Raw genomic sequence first — 23,023 nt, forward strand, 5'->3', positions numbered from 1 at the left:
ATACTGATTTTGGATACATACCCAGAAGTGAGAGGATCATATAGTAGTTGTACATGCCAAAGAATGAAACTGGACCCCTCACAAAATCTTTCACCTCTCACAAAAATTAAGTTGAAGTGGATTAGAGACTAAAAATAACATCAGAAACTCTCGGAGGAGAATGGGAAAAGCTCCTTGACATTGGTCTTGGTGATGACTTTTTGGATGTAACACCAAAAGCATGGGCAACAAAAGCAAAAATAAATAAGCAGAACTACCCCAAACTAAAAAGCTTCTGCTTAACAAAGGAAATAACAAAAATAAAAGGCAACTTACAGAATGGGAGAAATATTTGCAAACTATGTATCTGATAAGGGGGTAGTACCTAAAATATGTAAGGAACTCCACAACTAAACAACAATAAAATCTGATTTTAAAATGGGCAGAGGCCCTGAATAGATATTTTTCCAAAGAAGACCTACACATGGCCAATAGGCATATGAAAAGGTGCTCAACAGCACTACTCATCAGAGAGATGCAAATCAAAACCACAATGAGAGATCACCTCACACCTGTTAGGAGGGCCATTGTCAAAACACAAAAGACCACCAAGTGTTATCAAGGAAGTGAAGAAAAGGGAACACTTGTATACTGTGAATGGGAATGTAAGTTGGTACAGCCATGATGGAAAACAGTATGGAGGTTCCTCAAATAATTAAAAATACAACCACTCTTTCTTTCACTGAAGAATTTTATGTGTTTTTAAGATATACAGAAAAATACTACCTTCTTTCAGTTAGATCATATGTTTCTACTTTTTCTTCACTTGAACATTAATATTTAAGATCCAGGGTTTAGGTTGCATGTTTAAAAAACATTGAAAAATATCTATGCTTTGCTTATAGGTATTCCCTCAGGGCAATGTTGTCTGAATATGGGTTCCTGCTAGGAATTTATTTGTGATCCTCGTAACCTATCAGTGGTCATACAAACACATTGTGCTGTGTTTATGGTCACCGTGGTTTTAAACAAAGAGAAACACATTGCTTTAAATGCCTCACTCCAGGACTTACCTTGTCCAAAGGCATAAACCCTGGTTCATGAATAGTTTTGTTGTTCTGTTTTTTTAGATATTAACCTGTAATTATTATCCTATATTATATCGTGAAAATGTTTAACCAATATTCTTATTCAAAGATATTATCCCCATCAATGCTCATATATTTTTATATGTGTCTTAGAAACTTCTTAATATTTCTTTGTGTTGGTTATACCCACAGGCAGCTTTTCAAGCCTTAAAGCTAACTCTACAGCTGATAGCCCCTCTCCATGATATTGTGGCCTACCTTTTCAGTTTTGCTAAACTTGGAAATTGCTCAACATGTTTTAAATTTCCTCTAAGTGCTAACCCTTTGAAAGGTGACTGGGGAGGAACTGAGGGCATTGGTAAGTGATTAAAGGTGATTCAAATCACCTTCAATATTCGCTTGAAATTCTATGAAGCTCTTCCTGCACCCCCACCGCCCCAACTTTACTGCAGTATAATTGGCAAATAAAATTGTAAGCTATTTAAAGTGTACAATGTGATAACTTGATATGCTCACACATTGTAAAAAGATTTCTCCCATCTAGTTAATTAATATGAAGCTCTTAATACTTGGAAAGACAACTAAAATATTTTTTCATAAATGACAGTGAGAAGAAGGACAAAGGGCAAAACGTCATAATATAGTGTCTCCAAACTAATTAATTCCACATTTATAGGCTAATCCACAAGGTAAAGCAAGTCAAGAGTGGCAAGCCTGGCTTTTTACCCTGTATCGGCCACTTGGTTACTGGAAGCTGGACATTTTATTCTGTGGATCTTTGTCCATCTATAAAATGGGGATGATAATACCTGTTTCATGGAGATGTTCTGTGGATTAAAATCTCTGTAAAATTTCTACAAGAATGTACATCCCCCTACTGCACAATAGTTTTATTTCATTCCCTTTCTGGCCTATGTGAGCTAACGTGGCAAGGTCAGAACCAAGCATTTATTGTCAAGAATTCTTGCAGACAGCCCTCTGTGAGCTGACAGTAGCCTGATGGTCCTGAAGTAAGAATGATTGAGGCTTTAGTTTTATTTGCCAAGTGCTAATCCATAAACCCTAACTAAGCACTAAGTTCTAAGATAAATGCACAAGGTAAATTAAAGACTCTGAAATGCTTAGTAAACTGGGTTAATCAAAAGTAGGGAAACTGATCTTGTTATTTTAATAATTTGACTCCCAGTCAAATTATGTCATTAGTTAATGTAAATGTGATAACATATTGTAACAGAGTAGCCAAGGATTTTAATATTTTTGACGTTTATTTATTTTTGAGAGACTGAGAGAGAGCACGAGCAGGAGAGGGGCAAAGAGAGAGGGAGACACAGAATCTGAAGCAGGCTCCAGGCTCTGAGCTGTCAGCACAGAGCCTGCCGCATGGGTTCATTCAAACCCATGAACCGTGAGATCATGACCTGAGCAGAAGTCAGACGCTTAACCCCATGTAGCCAAGGATTTTAAAGGATGAGAAGAGCCAACAAAATGAGCTAATAATATGCCTATTCTAACCTAGTGGTCTTCAAACAAGTGTAATATACTCTGAATCTATTCCTCTCTGGCCAGTGTATAAAGGAAATATGTTTGTGGGAGACCCTGATTTGTTTGCTGGTAGATTTGCATTGCGCTAATGAGCACGGAAGGAATCTGTAAACATTCAGATAGGAGACTCTAGGGGAGCGTATGAGTGGTGATCCTGGAGGAAGATTGATGCCTGTATCTGAGGACAGGCAGCATGAAGAAGGGATGGAATGGTGCTGACTCAGCAGAAAACACAGAATTTTCACAGGCTAATGAGACTGCAAAACTACTAGCAAATCTTCCATGTAAGAATCAGGAGAGAAGTTCCAAAGCATGCTTAGAGCCTTTCCTTTTACTAATTCCGGGACTGTTATAAAAGGGGTTTACTCAGAAAATAAACTAAGACACTCTTAGAGGAGCTGCTAGGTTTGGGGAAGGTATGGGGACCGGGCTTTAGATGAGGGACAGGAGAAAGGATGCCATCCCTGTCCTTGAGACACACGGAGATGAGATAGAAGCCTAGATAGAGCCAGAGTCATCTTTCCATAGAGGCTGCATAGGAACTTCTACAGCAGCTGGGAGGGCGGAGCCTGCGGGAAAGGTGATGTGGGGGGTACTTGCTCTCACTAGAATAAATGGAGAAGACTAGGAGGGATGGTCCTGGTAAGACAAGAAAAGGACTCTGGCAAAGGTGACAGGCAGACTGCACATGGCCAGTCCAGAGAATGGTGTACCTACTGGTGTGACACTGAGGAACAGTAGGAAATGAGGCCAAATTGTTGAGGACCTGGAATTCAGGATGAAGGAAATTGGTTTCTTGCTATTTATATGCTTATGAACCAGAAACCATTGAAACATGTGGGGCCCAGGCTTTCCAAGGTGTGCAATTAGAGGCATGCACCCTGTCATGTTGCCAGCAAAAACATTTGTGCTCCAGGGAGAATGTGCAAAGTTTTGCATACTCTGCTGAAAATAGATAAAGAGCAAACTGAACTAAAAAAAGAAAAATCCCACTCTGTGATAATCATCTTTTTAAAAAGCCTAGGTTGCTCAGTTCCTGGCCTGCTTCCCAGAGGAGACAAGGAGAGCTAAGGTGAAAAGAGATGGGTCTGTTCATATCCTTGCCCACCTCCTCTTGGCTATTGCCAAGCTATTTGGAGTTTGACTTCTGTGGGCTCATATGCTTTAAAATAATTTCTAAGGGGACCCTCCAGATCTCAGCTTTGGCCCTGCCATTTGACTGAGGAAGCAGCTCTTAGACACTGTGCACCAGCTCTGTGGACCTGCCCAATCCTTTCCTTCCCTGAAAGTCAGCAACTCCCTTTGGAGTCAGCAGAGGATGTAATCAGCCTGTGGGAGTTTACACTGTGATTTCCTTGTAAAGGTTTAGGAGGCCAATTAAAGCCCAAATACTGTCCACTAAACTTAGAGTTTCAGGAACTCTAGAGACAAGCTGAGAACAAAGTGTGCTGGCTCTGAGTATTCACATGGAGACAGGGCCACTATGATTTCGACCTCACCCCTCCCCCCTGCCCCCACTTCTCTCTCTCTCTGATTTCCCAAATAAGACCCTCCTGGGGAAGTCTCATTTGTTTCCTGATGTTTCCTGGCTCAGGGTCTCCTCCCAACCCCAACACCACAACTACATGGTAACCATCTGCCCCATCCTCACAGTCAGGCTTTCTGCCCTGCCCGCCAGCCACCTCCCCTCCCACCAAGCAGCTGCTTGATGCCATGAGGCAAGGGAAGCCTAAATGAGGATGGTAAAGTCAGTTAATAACAAAGAAAGGGTAGTCCCCACCTCTGCATCTGTGTTTTAATGATAATACTACCTATCAACACAGAACAATTTTGCTGGGAAGTGATCATATAAACATGCACACACATCACGTATATGAACAACAATGGAAATAATGAAAAGAGAACGATTACCTGCAATCCAACCATTCTAACAAGTGAGATATTTTTATTTACCTTCACTGCCTTCTAGCCCTTGTCCAAACACACTTTACATTTCACAGAGCTTTAATCACGGGGTATATGCAACTTTATATTCCTTTTTCATTGTCAAGGCAGAGGATTATAAACCGTTCCCCCCTGGTTGCTGCTTCACCTGACAGCATGTAATGCTTGCAGACAGTCCCACTAGGCCTTGAACAAATAAGGTTCACTGATTACCACTAAATAGGGCTTCCATCCACCACCAAAATTCTTGTGCAGTTCACTCTAACATGACCCCTCTTCTGGAGGAAGTTTCTTTTCAGTCCGATATGACCATCAGATTTATAGAGGAGTCATAAAAATGTTGGTGATTGGGTCCAATTTTGCAGCGGCTGGAAAAGTACCTAAAAACCATTTTTCTCTTCTATGTAAAGCATCAAATGGATATGAAATCTGGACTTCTCATGTTTTCCTAAAGCCAAAAGCATGTATCACAAGTGTTAGCAACTATTCTCAGTCCTGGTTCTGCCCTGGTCAGGCTCTCATGGACAGCTTCCCCATTCCCTCAATTCCTCTTTCATCTAGAAATGTGGGAAGAAATCCAATGCCAGGCCAGATACGGTAGAAGGCTGCTCAAGACTGGACAAGCTATTGAGAGAGTAACTCTGCAAATGCCTCATGAATATCCCATCTGTCTTCTGCCTTGGGCTACATATCAGGCACAGAGATCAGTTTCCATAGTCTTCTTCCCATAACTGTGATGTCCTCTCAACTAGAAAGCTATCACTGTCCTCACTGGGAGTTGGCAAACATTTCAGATCAGCTGACATTCCAATAGCCCTGGAAGTGTGGGCCCACCTACTACCCTACTAGTGCTCCCTAAGGACTCATTATTTTCTTGCTTTGCTCTCCCATTCTGACTAACTCCTCTCCTGGGCCAATAATAGAGATGGTATTAAGTCATCTATACCCAGGCCAGTTTCTTCAACCCAGTACTGAGTGTTGCAAAAGGTCCCTAACTTAGATTTCCATTCAAAACACATGAAAGTCTACTTATGTCCAGTCCACTTTTGCAGTAAGGATCCAAGAAACAAATCAGTTTAGGATCTCTCACACCTCCTAAAATGATGATAATCTCCTAGAAGAAGGTGTGTGTGCATGTGTGGTGTGTGTGCACACATGCACACATATGGGTGTGCATATTTCTTGCTTGCCTTAGATGGTCTTGAGTCTTCTTTAATCCATGAGCCAGTGAGAGAATGAGCCAGTGACAGAGAGGCTGATTTGTATGGCATGGTTGTGGGAAATGAATGCTGGTTTGTAATCTATAATAACTTCAAGCCCCTAACAGCTCTACTGAGACCTATATTTTCCCATTCCTTGTCATTCTTTTATTCAGTCTAGAGGCTATAGCCTTGTAAAATTTAAAACTTTCATTCAACAGCATGTTCTTATTCTGAAAAGCAAAGCAAATTTTTATCTTATTGAGGGAGGAAGGAAGGAAGGGAAGATAAATCAGACCTTGGGCTCTACAATATAACTTTGCTAGTCTTGCAAAAACATATAATTAGCATGTTCACAAACAAAGAGAAGTACTTTAGGTAAAAAGTTAGCTTTGGAGGTGAATGATGGCTCATTAGGTTAGCCACGGTAGCCTGTAGGTCACACCATCTGACGAAAATGTCATCCATCTTCCAGGGTCTGAGCTTCAAGAACTGCAGAAAATGATTGACAGCCTTCAGAGCCCCCAGGACCCTGTCCACGTGTCCCAGGCACTCCTCCTTCGAAGGGAGGTTATATTTTTGCAGTTTGATGCTGCGGTGCGGCACCTCATCCGGTAAGGGCTGGAGCGCCGGATCCTGTCCAGTTCATTGTGTAGGGCAGGTGCTTCTGAGCAACCACTGGGGGAGGCCACTCTTGGCAAGATTGAATACCGAGCTTAAAATAGGGCACAACCTGAGCCAGAGAACTGTGGCTACCGAAAGCATTCTGCTGCAAAGGCTGTCCAAGCAGCGTGTGTTCTTGTCCGATCATACTATTCTCAATTTTATTAAATGTGCCCTAAATACAGTTAGTTTGCACAACAATCACTGCTTTCAATGTTCAGGTTGTTGAATTGGGAATGATGTTTTTCATACCTCTGAAGATGATTCTAAGAGTTTTGTTTATGTTTTTCAGCCCTTAATCACCTTTCAAAAGAACAGAATTTTCACTGCACGTGTGAAGCCAGTGGAACTGGCTGAGTTAAATTTATAAATTCAAATAAATAAATTGTGGGTATTAAGTGTTCTGCATACGAAAAAGAATGTCTGTCTGGTTAATTAATCATGACTGATGAGAAAATTAGTTGGGACTGAGAGTCACACTGTTTCTAGGATAAATAAGTTTTGTATGGGAAGGGAAGAGGTCAGGCCTAAGGGTCTCTGCTTACTCTTAAATCGTCAATATCAATTAACTTCTTTTGATTAATTCCCAGTATAAGTATTTAGCCAAGGAGGAAGACCTCAGGAGGCTGTGCTCTTACCTGTGGATTATAATCACATTTCACTGCTAGCATGGGTATCCATAGAGGATGTAAATGTAGGGTTTGAACTGAACTGTATTTTCTCTTCCTACTCTGCATTTTCTTTACTCTGACCATCAAGGATCTCTGTATTCAAATTAATTCAGCAGAAGAAAACAATTGGACGAATTGATTTCTTTTTTATTGATAAACAACTTTCTGAGCTGTAGCTTAGTTGAGCAGGTAGAATATAAAGGCTCCAATTTTTTCAGGATGGCCATTCATTAGTCCTCTGACTCTGAAACCCCAGGTCAGAATTTGGAAGGAATTCACGTAGGGTGAAGACAGAACTATACCCCGGAGGTTCTGTTTGGATTCCAGCTGTGCAGGGTTCAGCTTGCTACTGTTCTCCCAGAGGAACCATTCTGCTTCCCCTAGGAATTCCTTTGAGGGGCTTCCTTTGTCCTGGCACACTCAGTGCTCAGGAATAGAGGGCACTGTGTTCTATGTCTGGTTTCAGTATATTCAGTATATTTTTCAAAAGACTTTGGAGGGAACCACTCGGGACGGTATGTCTCCACTAGGCCTTTATTCATCACATTTCCTCCAGCCTTTATCTTCAGAGCTCTTCCGGGCTTGTGTGTATTTGGAATCGCACAGTTAGTAAGTGGCAGACTAGAAGTAGAACCTAGGTGCATTTGACTCTAAAGTCTTAGAACTAGGATGGATGCCAGACAGCAGTGTGGATCGAAAAATAGACTCTGGAAAGAAGGCAGGGAACAGGAGGAAAAGAGAAGTAAGGGATAAATGTCATCCCACTTGATGATTTCACGGCTAAACCTGCAAACAAGGAAAAGTCCTTAGATAATCAAGAGGCAGGAAGGACAGGGAAGTTCCCTCACCCTTCCCCAGAGTTCATAACTCTGAGCAAACATGACTGTTTACCCAAGGGAAGTTTTTGCTTATAGAAACTCAAGACTTCTCCAGAATTTGAAAAGAAAGAACTGAACTTTTACCTGGAATGAGAGTAACATGCTTCTATCGACTGGGGGAAATTGAGGAAGGAGGTAGCTCAAGGACATCAAGATAGTGGCCCATCAATCACCTAATATCTGGCTCCTGCTTCTATGTGGCATAATCAGCTCTGGTTGCAGGGTAGATGCAGTCTAAGCACAGAAGTCTCACTCTGCCCCTGTCAACCTGCCCTCTGATGTGGGAAACAAAGGCAAAAGGAAATGGCAGATAAAATTAAATTTCCTTATGACCTGCAGCCCTTTGATAAATACTTGAGGCAGGCAGAGTATAACATTTCTCCAGGAACTCCCTACTGTCTTCATGTTAATACTTTGCTAGGAGGAAAAACAACCTTTGCTTGACAACAGCTAGGCCTCCAGTATCCATGAGTCTTCTTTACCATGTGAAAATACCTTTGGAAACTTCCCCTGGACTTTATCTCTCCCAACTCCCAGGTGTATAATCAGTCTCTCCTCACAATCCCCGGGCAGCTCTTCCTTCCCACAGGTCCTGTCCCCCTGCTTTAACAAAACCACCTTTTTGCACCCAAGTTGTCTCAAGATTTCTTTGTTGACCATTGGCTCCGGACCCTACCATCACTCCAAACCACATCACCTACCAAGCTCCTGGCAGAAATTGGTATTGTCCTCTAATACCATTGGAACCACGTTGCCCAGGGCCTGTCACCTCTGCGCATGTCCACCAACCTGTAGAAGTTATTTATTAGCCAGTGCAAGAAATGCCTGAGAAGTGAGCTTATCTTTAATTTCAGGTGATATAATCATTTGTGTTGAAAGTAAATGCTTGGGTGGTACAGTGGTTCTAATCCATCTTAACTATTTAAGTCAGGGGTCAGCAAACTTCTGTCATAGGCCTGATTTTTGTATGGCCTGTGGGCTAAGGATGGCTTTTATATCTTTAAATGGTTGGAGGAAAAATTTCAAGAAGAGTAGTATTTTGTGACTCATGAAAATTATATGGAATTCAAATTTCAGTGTCCATAAATGAAGGTTTTTGAAACATAGTCATGCCTATTCATTTGTAAATTATCTTAGACTGCTTCCACACAGAACTGAGTAGTTGCACAAGAGACCATATGATCCACAAAGCTGAAAATGTTTACTATCTGACCTTTTAAGAAAGATTTTGCCACACCCTGATTTAAACAGCGTTTCCCTGTTTCTTGAGTGCTATTGGGCAAGTTGTGCTGGTCAGACCCACCCTAGCAGAAGACACAGGCCAGGGTTTATCAAATGAGGCGTCTGATTGAGTTGTGATGGGAACCCATGACCTGTTATCAATGTTTCGAAAGGCATGATGAAAAAGACACATTTGCCCCAAAGCTTTGCAAGTAAACAAAATGTCAAACTTCTTTCTTTTTAAAATTTTTTTAATGTTTTTATTTATTTTTGAGACCGAGAGAGACAGAGCATGAGCAGGGGAGAGACAGAGAGAGAGGGAGACACAGAATCTGAAGCAGGCTCCAGGCTCTGAGCAGTCAGCACAGAGCCCGACGCGGGGCTAGAACTCACGGACTGTGAGATCATGACCTGAGCTGAAGTCGGACACTTAACTGACTGAGCCACCTAGGCGCCCCACTTCTTTCTTTTTTTAAGAAATTCTGGAATTCTAAGAACTGAGATAAGGGGGAGAGGAAATTTGCTCTGGTTGAGTTCTCACCATGTGCCAACTCTGTGGGTAGAAATAATTTCCCCCATTTTTACAGAGGAGGAAATAAAGACTCACAGAAGTTGCATAACTTGCCCAGGGTCACACGGCTTATTGTAGCAGAACTTGCATCTGTGCAGTTTTTCAGACTCCGGAGCCCTATTCTTCCTTTATATCATGTTTCTTCGTCTCTTCCTGCAGCTTGGAGCTTGGTCTGGAGGCTAATGTGGTATCAAGTTAGACAGGAAAATATTTACTGAACATTTGGTAGAAAAATCTTTCAAAATATGGAGTCCATGGAAAGGAGGGAAATAAAAGAGGATTTAGTGCTAAAAGTATTGAGTATCATCTTGAGACCCTTTTTTTACACGTGGCATTAGACACAGTTCTATTGATAGAGGGGAGATGGCGCCTACAAAGCATGGTGATCTAAACTAAGGAATCAGGAAAGTAGGGAAAAGAATACCGATGATTTGGTCAATGGTGGTGCCTATAATTTGACTCTGGCCTCTCTAGAAAGTATACCATATTCTATGATTCTGTAGCTTAGACTAGCAGCCACATTTACATCTGAACTGCATTGTATTTTTGAACAGTCTCCAAGCATCCATAAATTAATAGGCTTGGTATGTGCAAAAAGCTATGTCTGGGGCTCTAGAACCATGCCAGGAATTGTGTTCATTTGTGGCACTTGGTAGTTACAAAGTTCTGCACAAACTTGTCAGGGTAAGAGAGCACGTCGGTGTTCTGTGTTCTTTTATGTGATGACCAGTCAGGTATAGCCACAAGAAGGGAACAGAAGGGACCTGGGAGAACAAAGTTTATTATATTCACAGGTCCTAGAAACAAGATGTATGCCATGCCACACAAAGCCACATGGGAAAGCATCTGTGTGGGCCAGGAGCAAGGAGAGTGCTGAGACCATACCCTGAAAGGCATGGCAGGGCTGGGTTGAATAATTCCAGTGGGCTTTGGGTTGTAGAGGTGATCTCTAGTAGTCTATTAACTAGCCCTGGGATGAATAAAGCAGAGGAATATTCCCTCCTCAGGTGCAAGGGTCTGGATGGTTGGTTTGCATATCAAAGCCATGCTCCCTGCCAAGTCCTTTGCTATTTCTAGGAACTATCTAGCCCAAGGAGGAGCAGTATCATCCTTAGCCAGAAAGGTCTTTGAAGATGTCAAAATATCCATAATAAACAGAAAATGAATTTTAAGATATAAGCACTGTAGTCAAAGATTGAACTAGTAAGACATGAGCAAAGCGGGACCCAGAGACTGAGAGAAAGAGAAATCCTTCTATAGATTGGTGGGAGAGGAGAGCAGGAATGATAGGAAAGGAGCCAACCAGGAAGAGGTTGTACAAGTTCCTAGACTTCTGTGCTCTTGGTTTGGGCTGAAAATAAATGTTTCTATTAGAGTATTCTGCTATTTGGTACCACTGTTTTAAGTAGATCTATATGATCTATATGTGCCAGAAGACAGATGTGGGTGTGGAAAGTACCATGGTCGTTTAGAGGAAGGTCAGAAGCAGCTGTAAATGAGCTCTGCCTCACTGGGGCTCCTACTAGGCTGAAAAGTCAAACACATTTTTGTATTTGGGACAGTTCCTGCACTTTGCCTTGTGCATAATTGGTGCTTGATACATCACTGTCACATGGGTAGCGAGTGAGTAATGTGTCCCTGGCAGGGCCCATTGAGAATCATTAGAAAACATGTGAAAGACATGAGCAACAGGAGAAAATGTTCTCATTGAGCAACTCCAGGCTCCATCCTTGAGCTATCAGGATAAGTCAATGATTGTATCTAGTCTCTCAGTACAAAACATTTATTCAACTATCTTTTGCTAATTCTTATTAAAATGTGAAAAGGTGGTGTGATTTTTGCGGTTTGATGTAAAAGTATGGAGCTCCCTTCCTCTGTCTTTGAACTTAACTTCATAAGCCCCTTCTGCTGATGGCAAAAAAAGATGAAACTTCCTAATTCCACCTCATCCAGCCACAGGTAGAGCTTAAAAGTGGTCGGTTGGAGATTTAAAATAAGTCAATTTAAGAATAATTAATCCCCATTTCCCTTTGTTTTAATGGCCTCCTATTCACCCTGTTGGTAAGTGAGGGATTCTGCGCTAGTGTTCCAGGGACACTAAACGCTGGGCAGAGGAGATCAACAGCAGTTTACCAGTCATCTACATCCCAGGGGAAGAGGACACTGTGGCCATGCAGGGCCACAGAGGAACTGCACCCGGGGAACAAAGTGAACAACCAGGGACTATGGGAGACAGGCTTTGTGGTATCAGGAGTGTATGATGTCCTCTCATTTGTGCAGGAGGATGTGATTGGTTCATTTGAATACTTTCATGGTCTGGCAACAGACAGAAACCACTAAGGGGGTAAGCAGGGATTGCCCTAGGTCCCTTCAATAAGAAAGATTATTTGACTAAGGGACCTTATCTGTGAGAGCAGAGTGGAGAGGAAACTTTTGGTTAGGCCATTCCAGGCCCTCCTGATTTTACCATAATATTGGACCTAAATTTTAGGTCTTACACTGTACTTTTCTCTTCCTTCATTCCTCTCAGAGATGATGTAAGCTCCTGGGGGTGCTTATAAGTCATCCTAGCAGTTGAGGAGGAAAGGCTACATCACCTACCCATTCTGGATTATCTTGTTCAACCTCAGATCTCTTCTGATTGGCCTGATGCTCAGCATTCCATGTAGATACCCTTCTGCGGGGGCTCTGGCACTCCTCAGGGCTTTCCCCAACACTTTGATTGTCTGCTAGTCTCTGGGAGGCTACCTCATTTCCCTCAGGGCTAGTATCTTCCTCGGTCATTGCTAATCTCCTTTTTGATGCCTGCTTTATGCAAGACTTGAGCCAAGCCCATGGAAGATCCAGACAAACGGTCCCTTCTGTTTTAGGATATCCTCTCCTCAGTTTACCCTATGTCAGCATCTTTTTTTTTTTTTTTTTTTTTTTTGGTATCCACTAGACCTAAGTTCTAGAAACTGTCTTTCCTTGCTTACTAAATTCTTATTTCCGTTTGGACAAAAAAATGTCATTGTAATTTATCATGCATACATCCTTCTCTACAACTTAATGGTATAAATTTCATGCACTAGTCTTCAGGATTTTTGGTTCTTGATATGCAAAACCAAGTTTTATTCAAAACAAAACAAAAATCTTCCTCTCTCAAACCCCAAAGTTTTATTATTTAATTTAAAATTTGGTTTGCAGGGCACCTGGGTGGCTCAGTCGGTTAAGTGACCAAATTGGGCTCAGGTCATGATCTCGTGGTTTGTGAGTTCAAGCTCCACATTGGGGTCTGTGCTGACAGTTCAGAGCCTGGAGCCTGCTTCAGATTCTGTGTCTCCCTCTCTCTCTCTCTGCCCCTCCCCCACTCACACTCTGTCTCTCCCTAAAAAATAAATAAACATTAAAAATTTTTTTTAATTTGGTTTTGCATATCAAAAATTGTCTCTGCTATTGTCTTAAAATAATTCAACAATCCATATCTTTGTTCTAGAGCTACAGCTGAGTTATCCAATGCAGTAGTCACATGTGGCTATCTAATTTAAAGTCTCAAATTGATATTGACTTAGATGAAGTAAAATTTAAAATTCAATTCTTCAAATCACAGTAGCGACATTTCAAGTGCTCAACAGTCACATGTGGCTAGTGGTTACCATCCTGGACAATCAAACTCAGAACATTTCCATATTGCAGGGCGCTTGCTTGGGTAACTCAGTTGATTAAGCATACAACTCTTGGTTTCGGCTCAGGTCATGATCTCACAGTTTGTGGATTGAGCCCCAAGTTGGGCTCCACACTAACAGCACGAAGTCTGCTTGGGATCCTCTCTCTCCCTCTCTTTGCCCCTCCCCTGCTCACACATGTGCTTGCACTCTCTCTCTCTCTCTCTCTCTCTCTCTCTCAAAATAAATAAATCAACTTAAAAAAAAAAAAAGAACATTTCCACATTGTATAAAGTTCTATTGGACAATGTTAGTCTATAATATATCTACCTTTCCCTTTAAGGGTTGTGAATCATGAGAGTGAAAGGCAGTGTGTAAAGAAAGGAGGATGAGGGATGAGGTCATTGAGGAGGAAACCTGTGTTTATCTCAAAATGTTATCTTGCTATAGTAACTTTGAAGAAAGTTTTGAGCTTCAGAAGCTTAAGTAACTGCTTTTAATGAGATTCCCTCCATGTTTTGGTAGAAGAACATTTTTGGCAACTGGAAATGCTTCTGCCTACCAGTCTGTTACAGACGGCATGTACCATGGATTGCCACCACTGAGCAACTCTCTCGTGAAGAGCATTTTTGCTTCACAGCTCAGCGTGCCTCAGCCACTAGATCCACAGAGCCTCCAGGTATGTTGAGAAGTATTTTTATACCTAGAAACGATGTTGTACATAGGGAATTGGCACTTTGTTTCCATTTGGTTTAAATTTTGCAGGGGTTCTCCATGTTTTAGTGCTCTTTAGTCTTGCTTGGCTCTCCTTCATTGACATGGTAGAACAGCCTGGGCCCCCATAGCCAGCTGTTATTCCCAGTCAGAGTCTTTGCCTCCAAACTGCTTAACAAGCAAACGGGGGCAATACCTTATCTGCTCCCAGCTGGTAGCAAAACCAACAGTTGATCTTTTCCATTTAATAAATAATAATAGCAATTACAATACAAAAATTAGGTCAGCAGCTCAGTTTTTAATAGCCCTGGTTACAGCAGGTATTATCATATGTAATCCTGGCAATTATTATTTTCCCTAGGTACCAACAATATTACCCACCCTCTACAACTAAAGACTGTAAGGTTCTGGCAGGTCAGAGATCAGACTGCTGGGCAGTCATGACAGCACTAGATCACAAACTGTATTACTTATCTATGGCTGCATAAAAAATGACCCCAAAATTTAGCAGATTAAAACAATACATATTCATCATCTCATACAGTTTCTGAGGCTCAGGAATCTGGGAGCAGTTTACTATGTAATTCTGGCTCAAGATCTCTCGCCAGTCTACTATCAGGGTATTGGCCCAGGCTGTACTCATCTCAAGGGTCTACTGGAGGAGAATCTGTTTCCAAGCCCACTCATGGGCTTTCGGGAGGCATCAGAAGATCCACTTTCAAGCTTATTCATGTGGGCTTTTCCACAGGGCTTCTTCACAGCATGGCAGATGGATTCCTCCAGAGCAAACAATTCAAAAGAGAACAAGAAACAGAACCCAAGGTGGAAGTCACAGTCTTTTTATTACCTAATTTCATAAGTGACATCCCATAATTTTTGCCATATTTTATTCATTAGAAGTGAGTCACTAATTTTAGCCCACACTCAAGGGGAAAAGAATTAAACTCCACGTTTTAAGGGAAAAGTATCGAAGAAGTTATAGACCACCTATATTTAAAGCCATCTCATGGGGCGCCTAGGTGGCTTAGTGAGTTAAGTGTCCAACTTTGGCTCAGGTCATGACCTCACAGTCTGTGAGTTCAAGCTCCAAGTCGGGCTCTGTGCTGACAGCTCAGAGTCTGGAGCCTGCTTTGGTTTCTGTGTCTCCCTCTCTCTGTGTCCCTCCCCTACTCACACTCTGTCTCTGTCTCTGTCTCTCTCTCTCTGAAAAAAAAACATTAAAAAATATATGTATTAAAATAAAATAAAATAAAATAAAATAAATAAAATAAAACCACCTTACAAACCCAAGTCTTCTGACTCCAAAACCTCCAATGCAATTTTTTTTATGTTACAAAGCTAAGCCAAGTAATGCCAACACCAACCCCATGTAAGTCCTACCATTTTACCTTCCCTAGCAACAAGGCAATGACTCTTGGCCCAAACCTTGACCCTCATTTAGTCCTAGAATACAAGATTGACCATGACCATGAGTCCTGTTCCTACTGCCTTTAAATGTTGCCTGGGATTAGGTAGATGGAAGTGTCCTGGCTTCTGGCTACCTGAATCAATTCCAACTCTAGAAATTGTCCGAAGCCAGTACCAAATCTGCAAATGTAGAATGGAGTCAGATGGATAGGTCCACTATGTCCAGGCCTGCATGTGATGCCACAACTAGTAGGGGATGCCTTGACTGTTGGACAGTGATATGGAGAAGACAGAGGCCCACATATTAACATTGTGGCATTGGCTTTGAATTGTCACCTAGAATTGGAACACAATGGTGATGAAGGAAAACATTTTAACGTTCCTTATGTCTAAAACATTTGAATAAGTTTACTTTTGTTGATTGTAACTGTGTCCCATTATTATTATGGTATTCTGGAACTTCCAAACACTGGTGCTGACTAGTTACACTGAAGTCTTAATTAAGTACCCTTCTGTTTATCCAGATTTGGGGAAAAAAAAAAAAAAAGAATATTACTCTCTCCTCTACATCATCAGAGACTTTCTATCCATAACTACTTCTTTTTTTTAATGTTTATTTATTTTGAGAGAGAGAGAGAGAGAACACACCAGCAGGAGAGGGGCAGAGAGAGAGAGGGAGAGAGAGAATCCCAAGTAGGCTCCGCTCAGTCAGCACAGAGCCCGATGTGGGGCTTGATCTCATGAACCATGAGATCATGACCTGAACCAGAATCAAGAGTCAGACACTTGACCAATGGAGCCACTTAGGTGCCCCAGTAACTATTTCTATATAATAAATAAATCATCCCACATTGTTTTGGAGTACAGACACAGAAATCCTGTTCATATAAGATATTTATTATTTGTGGACAACAGTACAACATTATCATGTTTCTCCTTTGGTTCTTTTAGGCATCTGTGCTATTCCCTTGGAGAGCATTTCTAGAAGATGGAGGACTGTTTCCAGTTATGGGTAGCAGCCCAGATACCCTAGAGTATAATATGCAGGTAGGATAGTTCTTCCCACTCATGGCAGAAAGAACTGAATGCAGACTGCAAAGCAGGTTTCATTGGGTCCATAGGTCAATGGTGAATAATTTATGAGATAAGCAGGATGTTTGATTATGAAGCTGTAAATCCAATGCTACCAGGTGAGTCATGTTTTCTTATGACAGAAGAGAATCATGGTCTCAGCTGGTATGGGCCTTGGTTGTAGACTCAGCTGCAATTCTCATGGCCAGTAATGACCTGGGAGAGTGACCAGCCATCTCCAGTCACTCTCTGCACCTCTTAGAGAAACACCCAGGCTGGAAGCTCAGGGGTATGTAACTCCCGGTCTGCCTGTGAATGGTGGTAGGAAGAGAACTCTTTAAGCAGGATTCATAAGGAGAATTTCTTTCAATTATGTGTTTCCTCCCTGATTACCTAAGCAAATATTGTGTTTTCATTTTTAAAAATAGAAAATATGGAAAAGTATTAAACATGAAAATCAATCATAAATTTGCTCCGAAATAATACAGAAGTGGAGAGTGATGAAGATAGGGGCAGGATTGGCCACAGGCTGATGGTTCTTAGGGCTGGGTGGTGGGAACTCTACAGTTTACTTCTGTATAGGCTCAAAATTAAAAAGGGTTGGGTGTTTTAAAGTAACATAGTAAGAATGGTTAAAAATAAATAAATCATATTTCCCCCAGTAGGAGACAATCACCGTTCACATTTTGGTTTATTTTTTCTAGTACTTTCCCTATGCATACATGTGTCTCTATCTGTACTTTCAAAAGAAAATTGATATCACACTATGCATTCGCCATATACAAATACCACTCGCTGTAAAGTGCTGGGAAATGGACTTCCATACAAGGCCAAAAGTCTGATATGTTCAAGGAGGACTTTCAGCTAGAAATGTTACTCTGATTTTTACAGATTTTTCTAATAGTGGAGAGGGCGGGGTTTATAAAAAACAATTATTCCTAGTTTTCTCCCCCAAAATCATGTATAAGGGATACATAGAAATCTTCAAGATGGGTGTTTTGTTTCATTTTGTTCTTTATTTTGTTTTGTTTTTAGCTGTGCCTCTGTAGGCTGAGTGACCATGATCTGAAGGTGGCTCATGGAGAGCTGGTGGGCATTCAGCTGCTTTTGGAAGATGTGCTTCTGAGCAACTATCATATGATCATGGAGGATCATGGAGGATCCCCCCAGCAAGACACACTGGACAAAAACACACAGGTACTCTTGGTGAGCAGTCTTCCTAATTGGTCAGTGCTGTAGTGTACTGAAGGACCTTCCCCCCCCCCCCCCTTTGTCTGACAGCCTCTTCCAGTGGGTCCCAAGACTGGGTTAATGCCACATGGGAGCAGTGGATTCATTTCTTTTCGTTTTAAAAACAGAACAAAGGTTGTAAGAGGTCCATTGAAATCAAACGGGACAAATAATCCAACTGGTTGGGTTTCCTTGTGAGTCATACACATTTAGGACTGGAGTTGGGAGAACTGGAGGGGTAGGACAGAGACCCTGGGTGAACATCTCCACCCCGGGCTCTCATCTTCGTTACTCAGCTAGCCTTATGGACTCCTAGGTGAGCACTCCCTCCTCTGGACTTATCCCTGAAGCTCTAAGGCAGCAAGAGCCCCTGGCTCACTTGGTGTCATAACTGGAACCAATTCTGCACATATGTGGGAACCAGACAGAGACTTGTCTGGACATAAGGTGAGCTAGCTGGTGCTCCCATTTAAAGAGCCTCCTTTTGAGAGCCCAACTTTCTGAGAGATGTCTGCAGCAGCCATCTCCATTTCCTCACCTTCAACGCACTCCTCAGAAACTGTGCTTTGTCACCACTGAGACCACCCTCATCAAAAGCACCATGGTCCTTGTCACTAAATCCCCTGGATACTTTTCAGTGCCCCTCCAACCTGACCCTTGTCAGCATTTGACACAGTGTATCCTTCTTGCAGCCTCCCTGCTGCTGGCTTCCAAAGCACAGCTCCCTTCCTCCTTTTCCTCTGGCATCGGTAGCCATGCCTTCTCAGACTTCCCCGTAGACTCTCCTCTGCCTCCTGCCTCCCTTCTTCCTCTGCCAATCCTCAAAGTACTGTTTTTTCGGGTTCTGTCCTGCTACTACCACCAGCAGGGCTGCATTTTGACTTCCACAACGCTAGCCACTTCTGTCTTTGTAGGCCCTTTCCTCCATAAGAAAGCATTAACAGTTATAGTTTACAACTGTGTTAATATACAAAAATTAATATCATATATTAAAACACTTTATTCAGCCTCAGTATCCTTTTCCTCTGATTTTAAAAGAAATTAAGGGGTGTCTGGTTAGCTCAGTTTGTTGAACATCCAACTCTTGATTTCGGCTCAGGTCATGATCCCAGGTTCGTGGGATTGAGCCCCACATCAAGCTGCATGCCCAGCGTGAAGCCTGCTTAGGATTCTCTCTCTCTCTCTCTCTCTCTCTCTCTCTCTCTCTCTCTCTCTCCCCCGCTCTGCCCTTCTCCCTCACTCACACTCTCTCTATATAAAATTTAAAAATATAAGAAATAAATTAAAACATTCTGTGGGCCCTGGGCACTGTGCCTTCTGTGTCTAATCAAGAAGTTTCCCCTGAATACTATTAATACTACTGTTGGCTATGACTGAGATCTTTTCAGAATGCTTTAGTACTTATTAGCTTCTTTAATCTTCCCAGTAATCCCATGAAATAGATGCTTTAATTATTCTCATTTAATACTGAAGCTCAGAAAGGTTAAATGATGTGTCCGAAGTCACATGCCTATTGAGGCAGGAAACCCACATTCCAACTTGACAGTCTGCCCTGGAGCTTCCTTCTACTCTTATCTGCTACGTTGTTCCACTCCACAGCCGCTCCCTAGGCACGCTCATCTGCTGATGACTTTCCTGGCTATAACTCATGCGATGACCATCTACCTGTCTTGTCTGAATCTCAATCCTGTCAGATTCATGCGTTCAACTTCCTTGTTCCACCCCAGAGACACTGTGTCCCCAGGTGAGCTTGTTTCACAGCCCAAAACTTGCTCCTCTTTCCATATTCCCTCTCAGTTAACCACCTGCCCAACTGCCCAAGCCAAAAAATCTGGATGCTCATCTTTGACTTCTCTCTATCATACCCCATAATCAGACACTGAGTTTTACTATCCTGTTATTTTAATATCTCTCAAGTTTGTCTCCTATTCCCCATCTTCCATCACCACCCCCGAATCAGCATCATCTCCTACTATTAGGTTATGTGCATAACCTCCAATTAGATCCTTATATTCACTCTTGCATTCTTCCAGCCATTCACCAGGATTATTTTATTTTATTTTATTTTATTTTATTTTATTTTATTTTATTTTATTTTTATTTTATTTTTTAAGTTTATTTTTATTCTGAGAGAAAGAGAGAGCAAGTGGGGAAGGGCAGAGAGAAAAGGAGAGATAATGCCAAGCAGGCTCTGCACTGAAAGTGTGAAGCCTGATGTGGGGCTTGAACTCACAAACCATGGGATCATGACTTGAGCCAAAATCAAGAGTCTGACGCTTAACTGAGCCACCCAGGCACCCCTTACCAGAGTAATATTTTAAAATGCAAACCTGATTATGTCCCTTCGCTCTTTCAGCCCTTCAGTGTCATCCATATGTCCTGAGAATAGGATCCAAATGCCTTAACCAGCCCTTTACTACCTAGCTCCTGCTGATATTTCTACCCTCAACTTCTTTCATTTTATCAAATGTACCGTGCTTTCTTTCCTCAGTAACTTTGTGCAAGCTAACCCCTCTGGTGGAAAATTTCCTTCTCCTACCTCTCTATGTCATCATCTGATTAATTCCCACTTATCCTTCAGGTTTCAACTCCCACGTCACTCTTTCCGAAGCTTTTTCTGATTTTTCCACCTTTGAGGTGATTGATGCCCTTTTGTGCCAATTAGGGTGCACCTGCTATAAGTAACAGGTTGTCCTACTAGCCATGAATTAAATTAGCAAAAGGTATTAATCTTGCAAAGCAAGTCCTTAGACTTGCCTCTTAAGGAGGCAGTTTGGGTTGGTGCAGTCACTCAGGTTGGTTTATGCTCCCGCTCTGCCATTATGGGTATGTCAGCAAAATGTCTCCTTCATCCATGTAAGATGAAAACAGGAGCAAAAAAAGCTTTCTCCTTAAAGGGCTTTATCTTTTTACCAAGAAAGAAAATCCTCTCCAGAACCTTCTAATAGCCCTGTAATAGATTTTCCTTGTGTCTTACTGGCTACAATTGAGTCACCAGCCTACTTCAGGAAAATTCGTGGAAAAGCAAGAGTGTTTAGATGTGCCATCTAAATTCCACAACAGAATTAGATGTTTCACTCAGATGGAGCATTTGCAAAGCAAGCGTTGGCACCAAGTAGTACCAAGATCAAGAAGCATGTTGGGCCTTTGGGCCCTCTGTTGACTATTTCTTAGTCCTGTTTTTGATGGATTGCCATCCTTCCCTGACACCCCCACTGTCCCCCACCTTTGTTCTTTACCTTGTCTCCTGTTCCTTCTTCCATCCTTTAAAACACTTAGGAAGAGAAGACTTCTCTTAATATGAATATATTAACAAGGGAAGTTTGCTTTAAAGTTATGGTTTATTTTAACTAGTTTAATGATATGATTTATTTTATTTAAGAGTATTTAATATTCATAGATAACAGGAGACAATGGAATATATACTGCCCGTGAGATAGGACCCTGGGTTTCCTGGCCCCGCTGTGCAACCCGTGCTGTGATCTCTTAGACCTCAGTCTCTAAAATGGAAGTCATGGGCCTTTAAAACTGTGGTCCCAGGAGCCCTGGGTTCCTCAGAGGCAGCTTGGAGGTTTTTTGTGTATTTTTTATTTATAAGGCCTTTTTAAATTGAGATGTAACTGACATACAATACTATATTAGTGTCTGGTGTATGCATTGCAAAGATCATCACAATAAGTCTAGTTACCATCTGTCACTATACAAAGTTAATACAATATTATTGACCGTATTCCCCATACTAGACATTATATCCCCATGATTTTTTTTTAATTTTATGACTGGAAGTTTGCACTTCTTGATCCCCTTTACTCATTTAGTCCCCCAAACCTCCTCTCCTCTGGCAACCACCAATCTGTTCTCTGTCTCTATGAGTCTTGGTTTTGTTTTGTTTTTTAGATTCCACATATAAATCAAAGCATGCAGCATTTGTCTCTGACTTATTTCACTTAGCATTATACCCTCAAGATCCATCCATATTGTCACAAATGGCAAGATTTGATTCCTTTTTATGGCTGAGTAATATTTCTATGTGTGTGTATAATCACATCTTCTTTATCTGGTCATCCATCAATGAACACTTGGGTTGTTTCTCTGTACCTTGCCTATTGTAAATAATGGTACAGTGAACATGAGATGAATATATCTTTTCAAATTAGTGTTTTCATTTTCTTCAGGTAGATACCCAGTAGTAGAATTGCTGGATCATATGGTAATTCTATTTTTAAGAGGAACCTCCATACTCTTTTCCATAGTGGCTGCACCAGTTTACATTTCCACCAACTATGCACAAGGGTTCTCTTTTTACCATATCCTTGCCAATGCTTGTTATTTTTTTGTCTTTTTGATAATAGTTATTCTGAAAGGTGTACAGTGATATTTCATTCTGGTTTTTATTTGCATTTCTCTCGTGCTTAGTGATGTTAAGCATTTTTTCATATGCCTATTGGCCATCTGTATGTTTCTTTGGAAAAACACCTATTAGATCCTCTGACCAATTTTTAACATGATTTTTCTCTGTTTTTTTTTTATTATTAAGCTGTATTACTTCTTCATCTATTTTGGCTATTAACTCCTATTACGTATGTGATTTGTAAATATTTTTTTCCCATTCAGTAGATTACATTTTTGTTTTATTATGGCTTCCTTCACTGTGCAGTAGCTTTTTAGTTTGATGTAGTCCACTTGTTTACGTTTTTTCCCCACCTGTTTACTTTTACTTTTATTTACCTTGCTTTTTCTCTTGCCTTTGGAGTTAGATCCAAAAAATATCACTAAGACCAATGTTTTGGGTTTTTTTTTTAAACCTTTATTTATTTTTGAGACAGAGAGACAGTGCAAGCAGGGAAGGGACAGAGAGAGAGGGAGACACAGAATCTGAAACAGGCTTCAGACTCTGCACTGTCAGCATAGAGCCCGATGTGGGGCTTGAACCCATGAACAGTCAGTTCATGACCTGAGCCGAAGTCAGAAGCTTAACTGACTGAGCCACCCAGATGCCCCTTACTGAGACCAATGTTAAGGATCTTACTGCCTATGTTTTCTTCTAGGAGTTTTAAGTTTCAGGCCTTATATTCAAGTCTTTCATACATTTTGAGTTTATTTTTTATATGGTGCGAGATAGTGGTCTGTTTTAATTTTCACATGTAGTTGTCCAGTTTTCCCAATACCATTTATTGAAGAGACAGTCCTTTCCCCATTCT

General features: G+C 41.4%; 1 protein-coding gene across 1 annotated transcript in view; it reads left to right on the forward strand.

Moving 5' to 3' along the window:
- The window catches only part of LOC125165943 (uncharacterized), a 178,628-nt gene that overhangs the window by 109,496 nt on the left and 46,109 nt on the right, over positions 1-23,023 (forward strand). Inside the window, exons 29-33 of the mRNA XM_047859469.1 lie at positions 1,260-1,425; positions 6,228-6,366; positions 13,926-14,079; positions 16,473-16,568; positions 17,628-17,789. Of these exons, the coding sequence (XP_047715425.1) occupies positions 1,260-1,425; positions 6,228-6,366; positions 13,926-14,079; positions 16,473-16,568; positions 17,628-17,789 (717 nt within the window). The remainder of the gene's footprint in view (positions 1-1,259; positions 1,426-6,227; positions 6,367-13,925; positions 14,080-16,472; positions 16,569-17,627; positions 17,790-23,023) is intronic.

This window comes from Prionailurus viverrinus, chromosome B2 (assembly GCF_022837055.1).
Source record: "Prionailurus viverrinus isolate Anna chromosome B2, UM_Priviv_1.0, whole genome shotgun sequence".
Lineage (NCBI taxonomy): Eukaryota > Metazoa > Chordata > Mammalia > Carnivora > Felidae > Prionailurus > Prionailurus viverrinus.